A 15,760-nucleotide genomic window follows, 5' to 3' on the forward strand; every position below is an offset into this window, starting at 1 on the left:
TCAGCAGGAGCGTGACATGAGTTGCAAATGGGAATGTGTGTCGTTTGTTGTCCTTGTTGCTGGGTGCAGCCCTCCCCCGTCGGGTCTGCAGCTTCCTGGACCTACAGCCTCTCTGCGTTTATTCAGGGAAGGTGTGAGCGTCTCCTTCTGAGAAGGAAGCGTCCCGTGAGGCCAGGCGCGCACTCGGATGGGTAGCAGACCCTGCGTGGAAGGCGTTCCAGCCTTCAGAGTCCATGGCGCCCCTTCTCCCCCCGCACCATGCCCCGGACCGCGAGCCGGGCTGCCTGTGCCCCGCTGGCCACTGCTGACCTGGGGTGACGGGCTGGAGAGTCTGAGCAGGGTGGTGAGGCCTCTGCACTTGGAGGGGTAGGAGGGGAGGGCAGAGGTGGTGGGGGCCAGGGAGCCGTCCTTGGGGCCCCTCCTTGGCGAGCCCACAGGTGGAGGGTCTGCCCGGCCTCGTTTGCCCCTCTGGCAGTCCTGCTGCCTTCGGACTGAGGGTCCCTCCAGTGAACCTGTGGCATTTTTTTTTAATAAATTTTATTTATTTGTTTGTTTGTTTGTTTATGGCTGCTTCGTTGCTGCGCACGGGCTTTCTGTAGCCACAGCAAGCGGGGCTACTCTTCGTTGCGGTGCGCGGGCTTCTCACCGCGGTGGCTTCTCTTGTTGCGGAGCACGGGCTCTAGGCGCGCGGGCTTCGGTAGTTGTGGCTCACGGGCTCTAGAGCCCAGGCTCAGTAGTTGTGACGCACGGGCTTAGCGGCTCCGCGGCATGTGGGATCTTCCCGGACCAGGGCTCGGACCCGTGTCCCCTGCATTGGCAGGCGGGTTCTTAACCGCTTCCCGGACCAGGGCTCGGACCCGTGTCCCCTGCATTGGCAGGCGGGTTCCTAGCCGCTGCGCCACCAGGGAGGCCCAGGCCTGTGGCATTTGTCAGCATGCTTTGGCCTGTCAGCGAGTGGAGGTGCTCAGCAAGCACGGCTTCCTCAGCAGCGCGGCCCCTCCCTGGACCTGTCGTTCTCCTGCCGCGGTCACTGAATTCCCGGCCGTCTCCCAACGCGTTGTCCCGGGTCGTCTGAGGACAGGCTGCTCGTTGATGGGATCTGTTGCTGTGCCCGTCACAGAAGACCTGCGCTCCCAGCGCCCTGTGCACATGGAGCCTGGCAACCCCGAGGCCCTGCCAGCACTGTCACTCCTTCCTGAGGGATGGATGGCAGCCACATCTGTTCAAGCAAAGCCCGCTGGGCGCCATGGCTGCTGCTCCCTGGCTGCGCACGCCTCTCCTTGCTCTTGTCGGTGCTGCTTCCGAGCTGCATGGCGGCACCAAGCGGGACTCTTCCTGTCCCAGTTCTAGTCTGTCGCCCTGGTGACGTTCAGACAGAAGGGACTGAGTGTGTGGCTGTGGTCTGCCTGGAGACATTGACTCTCACATCTGCCTGACCGTTTTCCAGGCCTAGGGGGGTGTCCCTGCTAACGTTGTCCATATTCAAAAGCTGGCAGTGGTTGCCTTCCTGTGTCACAGCTTCTGGGCTGCCGGCATCCTCGATTGGCACAGGCATCTGTGCAGCGCGTGGGCTGCCCTCCTGTCCCATATTACAGATGGCACCCAAAGGAGCCACAGAGGTTACAGAGCTGGGAGCCCGCACACTGCCCCTGGGTGCTGCGTGTTTGGGACCAAAAGCTACAGGATGCTCAGAGGTTGAAGTGTCTTGGTGTGTGGAGTGAGTCCAGTGGCTGGCAGCCCAGACAGACATGAGGACTGCTCTTGGGCTCGTGTCACAGCTGAAGCCCGGTGCCACCCTGCCCCTGGAGTGACATTTCTGTTGAAATCTCCATCATCCCTAAGATATTAGATGCCTATACCAGTCGGCCTCTTGAGACGTGACTGACAGAGAATGTTGTAGAGCCTGGAGCTTATGCTGTTCCCTTTTTATGGGGGCCAAGGGGAGGCTGGTCTAGAATCTATTTAAAAATAGAGCACTTCGTGGTGGTGCAGTGGTTAAGAACCCACCTGCCAGTGCAGGGGACACGGGTTCGAGCCCAGGTCCGGGAAGATCCCACATGCCACGGAGCAACTAAGCCTGTGCACCACAACTACTGAGCCTGTGCTCTAGAGCCCGTGAGCCACAACTACTGAGCCCACGTGCCACAACTACTGAAGCCCACGCGCCTAGAGCCCGTGCTCCACAACAAGAGAAGCCACCGCGATGAGAGGCCCGCACACTGCAAGGAAGAGTAGCCCCTGCTCACCGCAACTAGAGAAAGCCCGCACACAGCAACGAAGACCCAATGCAGCCAAAAATAAATAAATTACAGAAATAAATAAGTAAAGGAAGGATGTTTTAAAATAAATAAATAAAATAAAAATAGAAGTACCTTTTGCTAAAGGAAAATACGCCCCTCTGAATCCCACTCAGTTGGATTATAGAGGCATTTTTAAAGAATGACATTGACAAGCGTCTAATTAGCTCCGGTTCACAGAATTCTTCTTTAGACACTCCAGGTGCTGCTGGGTGGAGACATGTGCGGTAGGCGTGAAGTGCCTGCTGTACACGTTGGTGTGTGAGATGGAAAGTAGCGTGCGGTTTCCACCGACCTGTTGGCCATGTCCTTGGTGCACCATTTCTGAATAGGCGGAAGTGCTTACCCCCTCTGCTGACGTGCGAGCAGGTCTCTGCTGGTCCACACTCAAGCCCTCCCCCGGCACCCTCCCCCATGGCCACCATCCTGATGACCTGGGTTAAATGGACCCTTTCTTGACTGGTTTTATCAGCTGTGTGTGCATCCTTATTGCCCTGAGACGAATCATACTGCAGTGTGCCTCTGTGGCTTGCCACTTCTATTCAGTATTAGATGCTTGAAATCCATCCATTGTGAGGAACATGTTCCTTTTTCACTGCTCTGTTCTCCCTTCGATGGACCTCGGGCCGTTTCCATTTTGGGGCCGTCAGGCTTGGCGTGTGGGCCTGTGCTGGAGCACACCTAGGACACAGGTGTGCAGGGGGCTTCGGTGCAGTCTGGTTGCTGCTCTGGTGATGTCCGAATGGGGTGTGGCAAGTCCATGAGGGAGGGAGCTCCTGAGAGTGCAGAGCTGAGCACAGGCTGTCGGGTGAGAAGGGGGAAGGAAGGCGTGAATGAATGAGCGAGGCTGGTGCCAGGACCTCTCGCCACCCCCACCCCACCCCGGGTCATCACGTGGTGAGTGGAAGGGCCTTTGACATCAGCCCAGCTGGCTCCCAATCCCACGTCTGCCCTTTCATGGTTGTGTGGCCTCGGGCTGGACTGCCAGTCTGAGGGTCTGCGTTTTTTACATAACGCATGGTGAACAAGTCTCCCTTGCTGGGATTTTTGGGTGTTTAAGGATAAAGTATATAGTCTGTGCCCCACCAATAGATGTTCCATAAACATGGGGCAGTATTATCAGCAAATATCAGAATTGCTTCAGTCATCAACTGTGTGTGTGATGCTCAGGATGCATTCATTAGTCAGTCACCAAATAATAATTTAATGTTTCAGTGGTGGAATGAAGGGACTGGGTAAAGGTGGGTCTGGGCATCGCATGGAGCAGGGTGGGTGGGCGTGGTGAGGGGTGAAGGACGTACTGGGCGGCGGGGAGAGAAGTGGATTTGCTGTTCATCGAGGGTTGGCTCCAGAGGGCGCACCTTGGACCATTGTCCTGAACACCCGCCACTAGCTGCAGGCGGCTCTGTGCACTCAGATCTACTAGAAGTTAGTGCAGCTAAAAGGTTAGCTCTGCAGAGTCTCACCAGCCACGCTTCAAGTGCTCAGTGGTCACAAGTGGCCAGTGGCTTCTGTCCTGGTCAGCTCAAGAAAAGACTGTTTCCATTACCACAGGAAGTTCTGTTGGAAAGGGCTGTTATAAACATTGAGTGCTATTGTGTAAATATTCTGAGGTCTTGCTGAGAATTTTAATTTCTTCCCAGGAAATTCTGATTGGTCTTGTGGTAGTTGAAGCTACTTTCTCCGCCATCTTGTACCTGGCGATGCTGGTACCGCAGCACCTTCCTGTTGCACAGATGGGCATAGACAGCCCTTGGAACAGCATCAGGGCTTGTTTGCCTGGGGAAGAGCCTGGCTTGTCCCCACTGCCCACATGCTTCATTCAGTGCCTGTGGTCTGCCCATGTTGTATTGTGGACAAGTTTAATCAGACAGAAACGTCGAAGGAATTGGAGGATGTTCACCCATCTAGGTGGTTGTTAGCTTTTTGCTCTGTTTTACCTCATGGCTGTTCTGAGAAGGCCTTTGTTCATGATTTATTCACTGCAAAACTAGCTTATGGACTCTTAAGGGACCCAGAAAACAGGAACCCCCAGAGCCACTGCAGTTTTCTCAGTCCCGCTGGAGAAAGAGTAACTCCCCAGGACCCCCAGTGAGCTGCCCACGCCCCCTTCCTCTGTCCCAGGAGCAGCCTAGGCTTGTGCCTGCACCCTGCTTTCCTCTTCCTGGGGTGCCCTCCTCAGAGAGGCCGACCCAGACCCCAGCTGAGCAGCTGCTGTGCGGTCTCAGGACGCCTTCTCTGGCCCCTCGCCTCTCCCAGCTGCCACCGTGTGCAGGATCGGGCTAGGGAAGCCCTAGACATCTGTGGCGGGAAGGACGCCCGTTGCGCTTCAGTCACTGGCTGCTGAAGGAGGGGCTGAGCGTGCCCTCTCCTGCGCTTGGATGAAGGACCGGCTGAATTCCCCTAACCTGGGGGTTCTGGAAGCTGACCCACCACCCTTGACCTCCCTGTAGCTTCTTAAGAGGGAAGTGTGAGTAACTGTGTGCTCTGGATCCCCTCCCAGGTGGAGCTGGAGGTCACGTTGCCAGGAGAAGGGAAGGACCGCATCTTCAAGGTGTCCATCAAGTGGGTGTCCTGCGTCAGCTTACAGGCATTACACGATGCACTTTCGGGGCGGCTGCCCAGCGTCCCCTTCGAGACGATCCAAGCCTTGGACGTGGTTATGAGGCATCTGCCGTCCATGAGGTGAGGACCGTCCATGAGGTGGGAACCGAGAAGCCTGAATCCTCTGAGGAGGTGCCGGTTCTCGGGGACAGGGCGGGGACGGCCGTAGGGGTTTATATGATGAAAGCAGTAGCAACGCCAGCTCGGGAAAAACTGTAATATAAAAAGAAATTGCCGGAGCTCGCAGCCAAGCACGCAAAGTTTGCCTGCCTGTCTCTCGGTGCAGCGGTCAGTCCACCCAGCGTGCGGGCTTGGTCCTGTTTCTCAGTTGCCCTCGCGCTCAAGAGTCCTATTCCAGCTTCTGTGCTTGCCTGGCCTCCGCCTCGAGGAGGGGCCTTTCAGGACTGCGGGAGCGCCCCCGCCCACACACCTCGGCTTTATTCTGTGGGATTACTTTCTTTCCACTGATGACCACACTTGAATTTGTTGAGGCAGAGGGTAAGAGGACACCTTGGTGGCTCGTGATTGACCAGATGGAGGCGCGGGGCCACACCGGCTCCCCATGTGACAGCTGTGTGCGAGCCACACCCACCACTTGGGTTTCCAGTGTGGGTCGCCTCTTGCTTCCCCGGGTGTCGTGCACAGTAGGGCCTCAGGAACTCTTTGAACGATTAAGTGAAAGGGGGAGAAGCTATCACTGAAACGAACGTCCGCACTGAGCTCTCCCAATAGCGGCCGGAACGCTAAGGTTTGAGGGGAGGGTGTTTTTAAGTGTAAGAGGAATCTCCCTGAAGGGCCGTGTTAGATTTAAAGGGGACCCTGGTGTTCTCGAAACACAGGACAGGCTGCCACTCCTGGCAGGGTCCCCGGGCCCCTGCGTGTAGTCTGTCACTGCTTGGAACTGTTGATGTGAGGAAGGCGGGTGGGTGCAAAAGACCCCAGCTCTTAAGGGTTGTTGCCAAAATATCGAATCCTTTTTCTTAAAGAGTGGCAGGAATTGCTATGATTTTTTTTTTTTTTTTTTTTAGTTTGGTTTTTTTCCCTTTGCATTAATCACCATGTTACTTTTATAATCAGGAGGAAAGTCTTTCGTTTGGGGGAAATAGAGAAAGAGGCTGGGGGAAGCAGAGTGTGCGTGTCCTGGCTGGTGGCTCGGCCTATAGGCGACGGGGTCTTCCCTCGGGGACCCTCGGTGATGCCGCGGCCGCTGCCCTGGAGAGTGCGGTGGCCTCCGTCTCTGAGCACCTTCAGTCACTCCCCCTGGGAGGGCATGGGTGTTCCCTCACGTGGACCTCACTGGCCCCCGGGACGAGGTCCAAGCTCTGCACCTCCCCCTCCCCCGCCCCCCATGGAGGAGCCGGGTGGAAAGGGAACGGGGCCTGGGTGATCGGTCTCCGTGCCAGACGCCCTGAGGCCCGGGCGGGACCGGTCCGGCTGGCTGACTGTGGTCGCCTGCACCTGCGCCCCTGCCCGCCCCATCCTAGAAGGAGGTGAAGTGCTGTGTGCAGACCTGAGGGCTGCGGGCGAGGCATCGCAGTGGGAGGATCGCGTGGGGAACACGAGGTGTGTGACCAGGCCCCCGTGTCCTCGGCTCGCGGGAGGAGGTTCTCCTGCGTGTCCCCCACGTGTTGGCCGTGGACGCGGGCGGACAGCTTGAGCGTCTGCGGGGGGTGCCCGCCGGCCACCCAGACAGGCCCCCGTTGCAGGTACACGCCCGTGGGCCGCTCTTTCTTCACGGCGTCCGAGGGCTGCTCCAACCCGCTGGGCGGGGGCCGAGAGGTGTGGTTCGGTTTCCATCAGTCCGTCCGGCCTTCTCTTTGGAAGATGATGCTGAATATCGACGGTAAGCAGAGCCCCGGCCGCCATCGGGGGGTGGGGGTGAGCGGGGCTGCGAGGCCCCTCCACCCGCGCCTGGCCCGCCGCCCTGCTCGTGCCCGGAGGGTAGTGGCGCTCATGCTTGACCGTCAGCGCCCCGCGGGGGCCCCCTCCACAGACACAGCCTGTGGCTCAGGGGGCCGGGGGGGGGGTCCCGGCTGCCCCTCTGTGTTGGACCCCACACAGTGGGGTCAGTAAACTTCAGGGAGCCCGAGACCAGAAGGTGGTCAGAAAGTGCCAGGAAACCCAGGCTTGCGGTTATCACCGGCTGATGGGTTTTGTCTTTACCCCGCAGCATTTTCCTCAGAGGGCGACTTTAGCCTCTGTCGACCCCTCCACTGCCCCTCGGAGTCCGCAAGCAGGGGCAGCAGGGGGAGCCGGCCGGCCGCGGGGGTGGCCTGGCCAGGCAGGCCCGGTGACACCTCGGCTTTTGTCTCTTCTTTCCCGCCTGTAGTCTCGGCAACAGCGTTTTATAAGGCACAGCCAGTAATCGAGTTTGTGTGTGAAGTTTTGGATTTTAAAAGTATTGAAGAACAACAAAAACCTCTGACAGATTCCCAAAGGGTCAAGTTTACCAAAGAAATCAAAGGTAACTAGCTGCCCGGCGCGGTGGATGAGGGACGCGACCTGGATGGCCCCGAGTTTCCAAAGTTCTTGTTCCTTCGTGTTTCCGAGGGGAAGGGGCAGGGGCAGGGGCAGGGGGCAGCGGAGGAGCCAGCCCTCAGAGACACATCAGCGCAGGACAAGGATGCCCGCTTCCCAGAGCGGGAACGATTTCTAAATGACGACTTTCTGCGTGGGGTGGCCCGGCAGTGTCCGAGTGCGGATATGAGGGCCAGGCAGCAGCGGCACGAGTGTAGTCAGTTTTCTCGGGACGTTCCGGAACGTTGACTCCTTGTCATTTAACCGAGCCTGGGTTCCACTCAGGAAAACGCAGCCCAGGGTTCAGTGACCTGGCTGTGTCCTTCTGCCCGTCGGCGGAGAGCTGGCAGGCCCTGTAGGCTCGGCCCCTCTGCACCTGTCCTTCCTGGGGGTGTTCAAAGGCCGGCAGCAGTGCTCGTTGCTAAAGATAACCCCGAAGGAAGCACAGAAGGCCGTGGTGGCTGGCGCCCCGCTCTCAGCCGAGCCCACGTCGCCCCTTGTCTTTGAGAGCACACCCTGCCTCTGGCCCGGGCATCCCTGGGGCAGGGGGCGTCCCTGGGGGTGAGACGGCCCAGCCCGAGGGTCAGCCGGAAGGCCCTCGCCGTGGGTCTGCGGGTGAGGTTCCCCTGGAAGCTGATGGGCTGGCAGTGGGGCGTGCGCTGCAGGCCCGGGCGAGTCTTGATGCTGAAGCCCGGCTGCCGTGTGTTCTCAGGTCTAAAGGTGGAGATAACGCACTGCGGGCAGATGAAGAGGAAGTACCGAGTGTGCAACGTGACCCGGCGGCCCGCCAGCCACCAAACGTAAACGGCCTCCCTGTCGCGCGCTCCTCAGCTGTGACCTTCACTGCCACTCAGATGTCCAAACTCTGCGGCAATCACTTTTGCAAAGGATTTTCACTCTAGTTATAAAATTCCGAAAGCACACTTCACCTTGTGAAATAAAATAATGAAACCCCCCCTCTATGGGGCCGGGGGAGGGGCTCACCGTCAGTTTTCCTTCTGGAATATGACAGGCGAGGGAAGGTCTTTTTGGTTCATCTTCCAGTCCTCCGTGCTGAGTGGGGTCCAGGGAGGGAGTGGGGATCCGTTGGCGCTGCCTGGATCCACAAGCGTGGCCCGGCCCAGGCCAACGCTGCGGCCTCTGTCTTGAGCTCCCGTCACTTCACAGACAGTTTGGGGTCCAGGTCCGTGTAGTAAGCGCCCTGGCCGCACGGATGCAGTGCTGTCTTAGGTTGTGTGGCCCCCTCACCCCACCTCGAGGCCTCCTGGGTCCAGTGAGGACTCATTAGTTTCTTTCGCGGTCGCTCCGTGGGAAGTGCCTGGTGTGTCTCTGGGTGCTGGTTACACCAAGACGCCCAGGGTCCTGTGCAGCAGGGCGGGGCAACTTTGTCCCCGTGACCTCCTCCCACCGGGCAGAGCGAAGGAGTCGGCAGAGGTCCCCTACCCCTGTGCCCAGTGCCCTCGGCCCCATCCTGCATGGGGACTGCCCCCCGTGAGTGCAGGGTGCCACTGTGCTCTCCCGCCCCTGCACGCGGGCCTCTCCTGTCTCAGCCCACCACATGTGGCTGCAGAGGCCCGAGCAGACCCAGCTTGTCCCTTTCACTGTCCTGTTCTGGAAGGTCTCAGGTTTTCTGGGGCGGGCACTTGGAGCACTCAGCCGGTAAACGACTTTCAGAGTCAGTGCGAGGTCGGCTGGAAAGTGCACAGGCTTTTCTTTCTGGGTTTGTCTTCATTTGTCCTGAGTCCTTTCCATGTACTCTAGATGTATGTGTCATTTGTGATTATTGCATATTGTAGGTGTGTGGGTATTTTTTACTTCCCGATTCCAGAGATAAAACGAAAGTTTGGGGACTTGGGAATGTTCAGATAAGCCAGGGGGCATGATTTGGTTTTGACCCCCAGGGAGATGCTTTGAATCACCCTCCACCTTCTTCAACCCTAAGAAAGCAGACCCACAAAAGCATCCCTGTGTGAGCGGGCACGTGGGTCTCGGTCACCCGTCCCCTGGGGGCCTGGGAAGCTCCGGGCTGAGCCGCCTCTTTCTTCCCCAGGTTCCCGCTGCAGCAGGAGAGCGGGCAGACAGTGGAGTGCACGGTGGCCCAGTACTTTAAGGATAGGCACAAGCTGGTTCTGCGCTACCCTCACCTCCCATGTTTACAAGTCGGACAGGAGCAGAAACACACCTACCTTCCCCTAGAGGCAAGTCCCCCTCCCCCCATCTCCGTGGGGTGCGGGGAGAACTTCCGGGGCGGGGGCCCCGCTGGCACCCCGGGCCCAAACCTTGTTATTCCTGCCACTGGGGGACCTGGGACAGGTTAACAGACGTGGTCCAGCCTCAGTTTCTGCATCAATAAGATGGGTTTGGTAACGTACAGGATTCGTGTGAAGGTCGAGACCATACGTGTGTGCCCAGCAGGCCCCTGGCACCCAGTAAAATGTGCTCAGGAAGTCTAAAATTCACTTCCGGTTTGAAAAATCCTTGCCTGGGCAGAGGTCAAATGCTGAAACTAGGACACAGGTTTTTAACTCTTTTCTGTTAGTGTTTTACATTCTCGGCATTTGTCCAGTTACTGGAACCCCTGGCCCTTGGTTTGCTTTTCCCTGTGCTGCGTGCAGAAAGACTTCCTTCCCGTCCCCGGCAGCTCTGTATTACAGCCCATGTCTGAGGACAGGGGGTCCGCACAACCCATGGTGAGGACACAGGCCAACCCCGCCCCGCTGCTGGGTGGTCTCAAGCTGTGCTGCTTTCAGCGGTGCGGTTCCCGGCTCACGCTTCTGTTGTGCTGGGTTTCCTGAGGTGGTTTCTGCCTTGGGCCAGAGGGCCTCCTCCCGCGTGCGGTTCCTAGTGGATCTCAGGAACAGCCTCCACACTGGCGTCTGTGTGGCGCTTCACAGTTCACTCGTGAGGAATAGATGTGTCACGGGCAGAGCTGGACGCCAGCTCTCGCGCTTGGCCTCAGACCCGTGCCCGCTTCCCAGCCCGGTGCTGACACCCGGTGCTTGCTTTTCTTCATAGGTCTGTAACATAGTGGCGGGACAGAGATGTATAAAAAAGCTGACCGACAATCAGACCTCAACCATGATCAGAGCGACTGCCAGGTCAGCCCCCGATCGGCAGGAAGAGATTAGCAAATTGGTGAGCGTCACATCCTCAGGCCAATCCTCGGGTGGGGATGCCAGCTCAGGGTGCCCAGGGCAAGGCCCCCCGATGCTTTGGACAGACTCGGCTTCTGGAAGGAAGCAAAGTCCACCCCTGACTCTGTGCCTTTTCTTTCTTCCCTTTTCAAGATGAGAAGTGCCAGTTTTAACACAGATCCGTATGTTCGTGAGTTTGGAATCATGGTCAAAGACGAGATGACCGACGTGACCGGGCGGGTCCTCCAGCCGCCCTCCATCCTCTACGGGGGCCGGGTAGGTAGACGGCTGGGCGGGGTGTTTGTGGGTGTCGGGAGTATGTGTCTGAACGTCGATGTTGGAGCGGCAGCACCTGACCCACATGCACACACCCTCAGGTGTAGACCATGGTCAAGGTAAAGGACTCTTCCTGCCCCAGTGTGAACCTGTAACAGCTATGGGCCTTCATAAAGGACTGGTTTCCTTAACCCTTTTAAAGTTTTCTGAATCACCCCTTTTCTTTTCAAAAGGTAAACTTTATTATCTCATCAAAATTTTAAAAGCATCATTCTTTGTATGATGGATACTCTGCCAGTGACGAGTTACTCTCCAGAAGTTCATGCCGCTTTTCTGCTTTCTAACTTTTGTTTTGGAGGTATGTGGGAGCAAGTACATCAGTTTAGTCACGGGCACAGTTCTGTTTGTTTGTTTTTGCCCATTTGACCTCTGGTTCTGGTCAGTACGGTCCTGACCCTTGAGCCCCTTAGAGCTCACGAGAAGTTCTTCTCTCCTTTCCTCCTGGCACCTCCCCCTTAGCTGCAGCGCAGGTGGTGGGGCTCAGCTTCCAGGGTCACAGCTTTGGGAATCCCTTGGCCGTCCAGTGGTTAGGGCTTGGCGCTTTTACTGCTGCGCAGGGAACTAAGGTCCTACAAGCCGCGGGGCACAGCCAAGAAAAAGAGTGAGTGAGCAAGCGAGCGAGCGAGCGAGAGAGAACAAAGGTCATGGCTTTTGTGGGTCAGTGAGCACCTGTGGGAGCCTATGTTCTACCTGACTTGACACCTTTTTCCCTGATGGAGTGGGACTCCAGTCCTCAGCACCTGTGGCAAGCTTTAGTTTTGTTTTTTTGTTTTGTTTTGTTTTTTCGGCGGTGTTGGCTCTTCGTTGCTGCGCGCGGGCTTTCTCTAGTTGCGGCGAGTGGAGGGAACTCTTCGTTGCGGTGCACGGGCTTCTCATTGCGGTGGCTTCTCTTGTTGCAGAGCGCAGGCTCTAGGCACATGGGCTTCAGTAGTTGCAGCATGCGGGCTCAGTAGTTGCGGCATGCAGGCCCTAGAGCATGCGGGCTTCAGTAGTTGTGGCTCGCGGGCTCTAGAGCGCAGGCTCAGTAGTCGTGGCGCACGGGCTTAGTTGCTCCGCGGCATGTGAGATCTTCCCGGACCGGGGCTCAAACCCGTGTCCCCTGCATTGGCGGGCGGACTCTCAACCACTGAGCCACCAGGGAAGCCCCCCTTCAGTTTTGTTTGCAGGACTTTTTGCTTTCTTATTTTAAAATATAAGTTCTATTTTTTTAAGTGTTTCAAAGTTCAAAAGATACAAAGCATTATAGGGAGAAAAATCTCTTTCTCCCCAGATCCTGGTTACTTTCCCAGGAGGCAATTCTCCTTGTAAAATCGCTCCAGGGATTATTCACATATTTTTTTTTCACCCCTTCTTGTGCAAATAGCTGCATATTAAATACACGTTTGTGCCTTGCCTTTTTTACTTAATATTTTCCCTTCGATCCCATGGAGATCTTGGAATGTGTGTGACCTCTGGCTTGTTGTTTTTGACTGTTGCATGGTATTCCTTTGTGGGGGGAGCCCCACCCTAGCCAGTGAGCATGGGGGCTGCTCCCCGTTCTCTGCAGGGTGCCTTTTGAGCAAGGCCTCCTGGCTCCTTCTCAGCCCACTTGTGCACCTGGGAGCTCAGACGCTGCAGACACAGCACCTTCTTAACCCTCCCTGTGGCCCTAGGAGGGAGAGGTGGATTCCCTTTCACAAGTCAGTGAGGAGATGCCCGAGGTAGTGAGACTTACGTAGTGAAACCAAGATTGCATATCCAGCGTCTTTCCACCCTTTAGTAAAGACAGGAGTCATCTGGAAAACAAAGCAGCTCTTGTAATCTGACCTTGCAAGAATGTTAGAATTGTAAGGATCCAAACTTTTTAATGCTTCTAAATGAATGAATTTTTCCAGATGTTTTAAACATTGTAATGGGAGCAAACACTTCTCATCACCTGCCCTACCCATTGTCCTGTTAGACAAAACGTTAAATGTCCCCCAGGGATATCCGGCAATGTCTGGAGTCTGGAATCTGATGGGCAGCAGCTGCTGGCACCCTCCAGCGCACAGGACTGCCACACAGCAGCCAGCCAGCCAGCCACGTGCCCACCGCAGGGCTGAGGCTGAGAAACACTCAGATAGTAAGAGTGCGTTGCAGTGTAAACTGTGCGTGCGTGCGTGTGTGTGTGTGTGTGTGTGTGTGTGTGTGTTTACTTACTGAGTCTGGAACACTGCACTTGGTGGTGGCTCTGTCTTATAGAAGGAGGCTCGCAGGAGCTGGGTAGTGGTTTAGAAAATATAGGAAAAAAACATTCATTTCTGTAATATTTGATTTTTACAAAAATATGCTTATATTATTTTAGTAGGAACAAAGTGTTTTTCATTAAAAAACACTTTTGCAGAGTAAATGACAGCAACTCAGACACAGCCCTGTCCTTCAGGGCCTGCTGCCCGCAGGCCTGGGATGGCAGCTCTGCCCCCTCCACATGGCCCTAGCTAAAAAAGGAGGCCAGTGCCAAAGACTTCTCTCTGACTCGGGCCCAGTCCGTGGGACTCAAGAGCTTTCTCTGTAGGGCACACAAGGGTCCAGCCAGCACAGCTCCAGTCAGAGTGTCCCTTCCTGACTGTCCCTTGTGCTCCAGAATCACTTGAAGGCAGTTCAGAGATTCCTTTGGTGACAGTGTTGAGACCTGGTCATTTCTGGTTGAGAGATGACAAAATTAAGTGGATGCATTATCTGCTGTTTTTTTCCTTCCCGAAATGGGAATAGCTTAAACAACTGCAGGCAGTGGTGTGTGGAGCCGGGGAAGCGATGGGCTCGGTCCTAGCTGGCCTGTCTGCTCCAGGCACAGGACTGGCAAGAAACACCTTGCTTCCCTTCCCTTCCCTTCCCTGGCTGCCCCACTGATAATGGATGAGGTAAAATTAACGGAAGCGTGTCTATACGACAAGAAGCCTTCCTGTAACGTCGTGAGGCACCTCTTTTCCTCCAGGCCACCCGTGAGGTTGGATGGAGCTCTGGGCCCTACCTGCTCAGCCTTCCGGGCACCCCCTTGCTCCCCACAATCTACTTCACCTCTCACCCCTCCATCCTCCCTCCACCTCTCACCCCTCCATCCATCCATCCATCCATCCATCCATCCTGCACACACCTGTGGGACCCCTGCGGTGCCAGGCAGCTCAGAGATGGGGAGTCTACGCAAAGGTTCCCTTCTCAGCCTCAGGAGCTGCCATCTGGCCAGGGGACCAACAGCAGTAGGGACAGTGGCAAAATCCAAGGTCAGAGGAATATGTTTTCCATTTTCTTCTTACTCTAAACTTCTCGCCGTTTGCAGAATAAAGCGATTGCCACCCCTGTCCAGGGCGTTTGGGACATGAGGAACAAGCAGTTCCACACGGGCATTGAGATCAAGGTGTGGGCCATTGCGTGCTTTGCCCCCCAGCGCCAGTGCACGGAGGTCCACCTCAAGTAAGGCCCCCAGGGGCAGGGCACCTGGCCTTGGAGGGGCGGGGGAGGGGGCCACGGGGAAGGCCCGCTGCGTCAGGCTGGGCAGGTCGTGGGCTCCGTTTGGAGGGCAGGGGTTGGCAGCCTTTCCCCGTGGAAGGGCACTGCCTGGGGTGGCCGGGCCGGGAAGTGGGGGACCCCGGTGCTGCTTTGCTTCTCAGACTCGCTGTTGGAGCGAGTGTGAAGAGGCGGGGCAGGTTCTGTAAGAAACAAAACGGCAAGTGAAGAGTAAGTGTACAAAGCAGAGGCAAACGGGAGAAGGTTGTATCAGCCCAGCCTCGCCCAGCGTCAGACCCTTCGAAAGCGGCTCCATAAACACGCAGCTTGGTTGCTCATGCTTTTGTGCCAAACAGACCTAACAGGGAGAGGAGGGCTTTTGTCTCCTGCCTCTCTGGGGTGGGAGCAGGGGGGGCCTACAAAGCGGGGGAAGGTAGCAGTGGGCGTTGCAGCAGAGAGTGGCTCCAGAGAGCTGTGGCTCTCAGGGTTCTGGAGAGGGGCGGGGCCTCTCCAAGCCACCAGCGGAGAAGCTGGGAGCGCGGGGTGTCGGGGGACAGAGTGGGTTAGAGTCCGACCTCGGGGTGCCTCCCCTATCCGTGGCCCCCATTTCACTTTTCCTGGAGCCAGATGGCCCCAGGGTACGTGCACGTGTGGGCGTAGGTGCAGGTCCGCACTCGTGTGTTTCTTCAGCCGCACTGACTGGCGTGCTGGCAGTCGAGCGCTCACTGGCTGCAGCGGGTCGGAGTGTCCTGACTTTATGGTCAAAGGCGGTGATGTTTTTATTCCTGGGCTTAAAATAGAAGCCGTGGCTCTGTCTCCCCAGCCCCGCCTGTGACTTCACAGGGCCCGTCGGCCGCAGCTGTCGGTGCTACTCTAACTGTGGGCTGTTTGCTTTTCTCCCGTGATTATGTCATCCAAGTCCAAGTTGCACACACAGGAATAACGGGGGGAAATCCAAGGGGACAGTCAGCTCACAGTTTCCCTCACCCTGACAACGCTCGGCATCCACAGGCAAGTGGGCGGCAGCTGCTCACACACGGCTTTCAAAGGACAGCACTTATCGCTGCCCTGGGAGGGTCACAGCCGGTGAGGTGGCAGCGTGGCCAAGACGAAGTCTCCTGTTTCATCGTGACTTGACAGTAACCTGCATGGTTAGCACGAACGGCCGCCTTTGTTTGTTGCCATGTTGAAATGGCCTTGTCCAGGGCTTCAGCTCGGATTTGGATCTCGATGAAGACGGTTTGGGGTCTGGATCTGTTAGGACTGTGCCCTTTCCCCGGGGCTTCCGGTTGATCTGAATCATTGGCGCGCTCAGTGCCTTCACATAATGAACCTCCTCCTCCTTCAGGTCCTTCACGGAGCAGCTCAGAAAGATCTCGAGAGACGCAGGAATCCCGCTCCCGGGCCAGC

At 56.8% G+C, this 15,760-nt stretch overlaps 1 protein-coding gene across 1 annotated transcript in view; it reads left to right on the forward strand.

The window, feature by feature from the left end:
• The window catches only part of AGO2 (argonaute RISC catalytic component 2), a 43,065-nt gene that overhangs the window by 11,652 nt on the left and 15,653 nt on the right, over positions 1-15,760 (forward strand). Inside the window, 9 exon segments of the mRNA XM_007464591.1 lie at positions 4,801-4,982; positions 6,608-6,744; positions 7,231-7,365; positions 8,131-8,218; positions 9,469-9,616; positions 10,434-10,553; positions 10,706-10,828; positions 14,184-14,317; positions 15,699-15,755. Coding sequence (XP_007464653.1) covers positions 4,801-4,982; positions 6,608-6,744; positions 7,231-7,365; positions 8,131-8,218; positions 9,469-9,616; positions 10,434-10,553; positions 10,706-10,828; positions 14,184-14,317; positions 15,699-15,755 — 1,124 coding nt within the window.

This window comes from Lipotes vexillifer, unplaced genomic scaffold, assembly GCF_000442215.2.
Source record: "Lipotes vexillifer unplaced genomic scaffold, Lipotes_vexillifer_v1.1 scaffold394, whole genome shotgun sequence".
Taxonomy (NCBI): Eukaryota; Metazoa; Chordata; class Mammalia; order Artiodactyla; family Lipotidae; genus Lipotes; species Lipotes vexillifer.